A 4,015-nucleotide genomic window follows, 5' to 3' on the forward strand; every position below is an offset into this window, starting at 1 on the left:
CCTCTATAGAAAAAATACTACTACTGCGACAAAAACATGTTTTCGTACTGGAATAGTAGACACTTCCAGCTATCCAACGCTGCATTCGTTTCCCACCCTACCCCTCTAGGACGCCTTCTGCGCGCGCAGTCTCGTTATTTAATAGCCAGACCTCGTATTCTATATATAATTGTTTGAAATTTCGCTTTAAGATTTCAGATCCAAGGCTTTATATAGACTACTAAAATTCTCATTGCGTATTAAGTTTCTATTTAAAATTTAAATACGTCTTTATTTAAAGTTTAAATACATTTTTATTAAAAATTTAAATACATTAATATTAAAATTTTTTTTCGGCTTCTTAATTAATATCCTATAAATATAAATATGTCTTATTTCTTCTAGATAACGAAACAAATGAGTGCTAATGAGGCACTGGCACCCTTTGAAACTGAATACACAAGGCTTTACGAATCCTTGTACAAAGCCCATAGAAATGAAAAGGAACTATCGGAACAATGCATGTTGCTCAAGGTAAAATTGAAATGCATCAAGTCAAGTGAGAAAACCGAAAGTTTTTTCTCTCGTTTTTTTTTCTTTATTTAAAGAATTCATTCTCGTTTCCATACATTTTCTATATGTGGCAAATGCTTTTTCAGAATGAAATTGTAGATAACACGCATAAGATAAATGAACTAAAAGAAGTAGTAGAGGCTTATCAGGACGATATAGCTCAATTGAAACAGGAAGTCACAAAAATGACGAAATTAGCGGATGCGGCACATGCGCGCGAGCAAAATGCACAGGAGATGATTGAGAATTTGCGGCTAAATATTACGAAACTGGGCCTAGAAATCGAGCAAAAGAACAAACAACTAGCAGCTGAGAAAGAGTGAGTCCATCTGTAGAATGACAATTGCCAAAAGGGTTTACACTACAAGATAGAATTCTTAGCAAACACAGAATATAATTTTATATGACACAGATGTAATAATGTCGTATATGTCATGTAACAGTTATATCTGTGTTTGCTAAAGATTCTATTTTGTAGTGTAAATTTTTTTAGATATTGTATCTGGAGACACGATAGTGTTTCGGTGCTAAGACATGATTTTAAACACTGCCGTGCTCCCTTACGCGATAATAATAATATAATTTTAAGAAAGAGGATATTTTAATAATAAGGTGAATCTTTAGTTTTTATTGTCTTTTTCCTTCTTTCTGTTTTTTTCTCACCAAATGATAATTAATGATTAATTAATTTAGTTTATCAATATTTTTATATAAAAAGGAAGAGTAGAAGAAGGAAAGAGAAAGGATACAAGGACATAAAAAATGCATGATAAAGAGACAAGACTTCAAACATATTTTATATATAAATGATTTTTATAGGGTAGGGCCGGGAGTAAAATAGATATACCGATTCTAATTCAATTATATGTTAGTGCGTATACGTATACAAGGTGTTCAAAAAAGATCGGGATTCCGAATTTACTTGGGAGATGATGTTTTTGAAAAAATGTTTCAGAGAAAAGTCATAAGGTATAAAAAAAATCTATTTACAGATCTTATCAGTTTGAGCTTCGGTAACGTCGTCAAGATCAAACCAAAGTCAAATCGATTTTTTTTAAATATGACTCCCTATTTTTGATTCCAGAATAATCTAATAGCCGGTGATAAGAACTTTTCGAAAAGCGTGTGTGTACGCTTGTTTTAAAAAGTTCTTGACATTATTTGCATAAAAGCAGGATTGGTCTATCCGGCCAGTGAAAACAAAATAGACCTGTTTTTACTAGTCAAATAATTGTTATAGTGATTTGAGAAGCTGTTAACACCAGTTATTACATTCTGGAATCAAAAATAGAGTGTTATATTTAAAAAAACATTGATTTGACCTGACTTTGGCGACGCCACTCAAGATCAAACTGACAAGAAATAGATTGTAAATAGAACCTTTTTATAACTTACAATCTTTGTTTGAAACATTTCTTTTTAAATGTCATCTTCTTGAGTAAATCCGGGAGCCAAATCTGTTTTGAATACCCTGTACGCGATATGTATATGTATGTGTGAGAGTGAGTGGTCAAGGGAGGGGAAAGTACATCACAGGCGTTGGATCCGAGGGAGGCAAAAAAAGCGGAAGCGCTTCACTTGGCACAAGGTCTGCTGGAAAAGAAATCTTGTTCTCTCTCTCTCTCTCTCTCTCTCTCTCTCTCTCTCTCACCCATTGCGTTCACTTTCTAATCCATGTCTTCTTGTACTCAGGCCCGGTTGCACCAATGTTACTTTGATTTTAAGCGAAACTCTCTCTATCTTATTTTAAAACCGAAAAGAGACGGGGACAAAGAGAGTTTTAAGCCTCACTTAAAATTAGAGTAACGTTGGTGTAACTGGGCCTCATTGTAATATGAAATTTTCCGTCTTTGTGTATAAAGTTAGCATCTCATTTGGTGGAAACTTATTAAATATTGAGAGTTCTGAGTTTATTTTCAATAGTTCAATTGTAGGATAAATAAATAGTTCTGGCCATTAAAGCTGAGAAATCCAAAATTAAAACGAGACACTAGGTTTATATTGGGCCAACTTCATTCAAAGATTACAGTCACAGTTTTTTATAGGATTTGAAAAGATAGATAGTTCTACAGATAGTTCTGACATTGTTATTTCGATTTTTAATCAATTTTTTTGCCTAAAAAAATGGTGTTTAAGGGAACAAAGATGAGACGCTGTCCGATTTCAAAGAGTTCTGTTAGTTTTATGGTACTTTTCCTATAGTTCTACATGTATTTTAACGCTTTACGAAGAGTTCTGATTGTTACGTCCAGACTCCACAGTTCTTTTCTGTGATTGAAACTTTCGTCATCTTCATAAAAATTATTAAGTAACAACGGTAGACCATCTGTTTCTACCATAAGAAGTTACAATAGCGACGAACCGAATAACATTTACCTTCGTGAACTAATAATCCACTTGGGACGGAGTCGTTGGATTAGATATTTGAACCAAGTGCTGAATAGGCAAACTTTATTCCGAGGAACAGGAACAATAAATAGATTAAGAATTATAAACTGAAACAGCAGTTGTCTGTAATAAATGACACATGTGGCTCTAAACTATTGGACATCCGGCAAATGGTCGATAACGGAAGTTGTCTTAGACATATATCCCAGTATCCCATTTCACAATCGATATCCTTAATTCTAATCCTAAATTAAACCAACAGTACACGCGAGCTCTGCACTCGGCACCACTAACTCGCCAATATAAAAAGAGATCCTCTACGAAGAACACTCAGTTGAATTCCAATTTCCAACCGTTAATCTGCCAGTCATATTCAAAACCACTATTCTGTCTGTCCGAATCAAACATTGTTCTGCCGGTTCGTTGCCACGATTAGTATTCATACTTTACTGGTCTGCCAGAAAAAGTGCTGAGTTGCGTAAAACCGAGTGTATTATGCGACTCGACCGGAGCCTCCACATCCGAGTGTCAACCCTCCCTCGTGGAGTGTTGGGAGCACCAAAGGAATTGGATCCATCCCTATTTGCAGAACACCAGTAAGTCCCATTCTGACCCACACACGCAGATACACACACACACACACACGCACACACACATATGTATATGTATATGTTTATATGTATATACCATCTGATCAAATTTGACCCGGACTGGTTAAAAAAAACAACAATTTTATGTATTTTAATACAAATCTTTATGATCGCCTTCAAAATAGCCTCCTTCTGAGCCAATACAAGCATGCCAATGATTAATCCAATTTTCCATACACTTCTTATAGGCCTCGGCCGGGATGGCCTTTAGTTCCTTCAGCGAATTTCTTTTTATGGCCTCAATCGATTCCCCGGCGCGTTCCCCGGAGCGGATATTTGAGTTTCGGAAACAGAAAAAAGTCACAGGGAGCCAAATCTGGCGAATACGGTGTCTGAGCGATGACTTTTATTTCGTGTTTGGCCAAAAATTCAGTCACAATCAGGCTGGAATGTGACGGCGCATTATCGTGGTGAAAAATCCATGA

At 35.6% G+C, this 4,015-nt stretch overlaps 1 protein-coding gene across 1 annotated transcript in view; it reads left to right on the forward strand.

Annotated features, from left to right (window-relative positions):
• LOC108753072 (myosin-10-like) overlaps positions 1–4,015 on the forward strand; it is a 140,169-nt gene that overhangs the window by 91,525 nt on the left and 44,629 nt on the right. Inside the window, exons 3-4 of the mRNA XM_018494419.1 lie at positions 385–513; positions 639–871. Coding sequence (XP_018349921.1) covers positions 385–513; positions 639–871 — 362 coding nt within the window. The remainder of the gene's footprint in view (positions 1–384; positions 514–638; positions 872–4,015) is intronic.

The sequence above is a fragment of the Trachymyrmex septentrionalis genome, unplaced genomic scaffold (assembly GCF_001594115.1).
Source record: "Trachymyrmex septentrionalis isolate Tsep2-gDNA-1 unplaced genomic scaffold, Tsep1.0 scaffold634, whole genome shotgun sequence".
NCBI lineage: Eukaryota > Metazoa > Arthropoda > Insecta > Hymenoptera > Formicidae > Trachymyrmex > Trachymyrmex septentrionalis.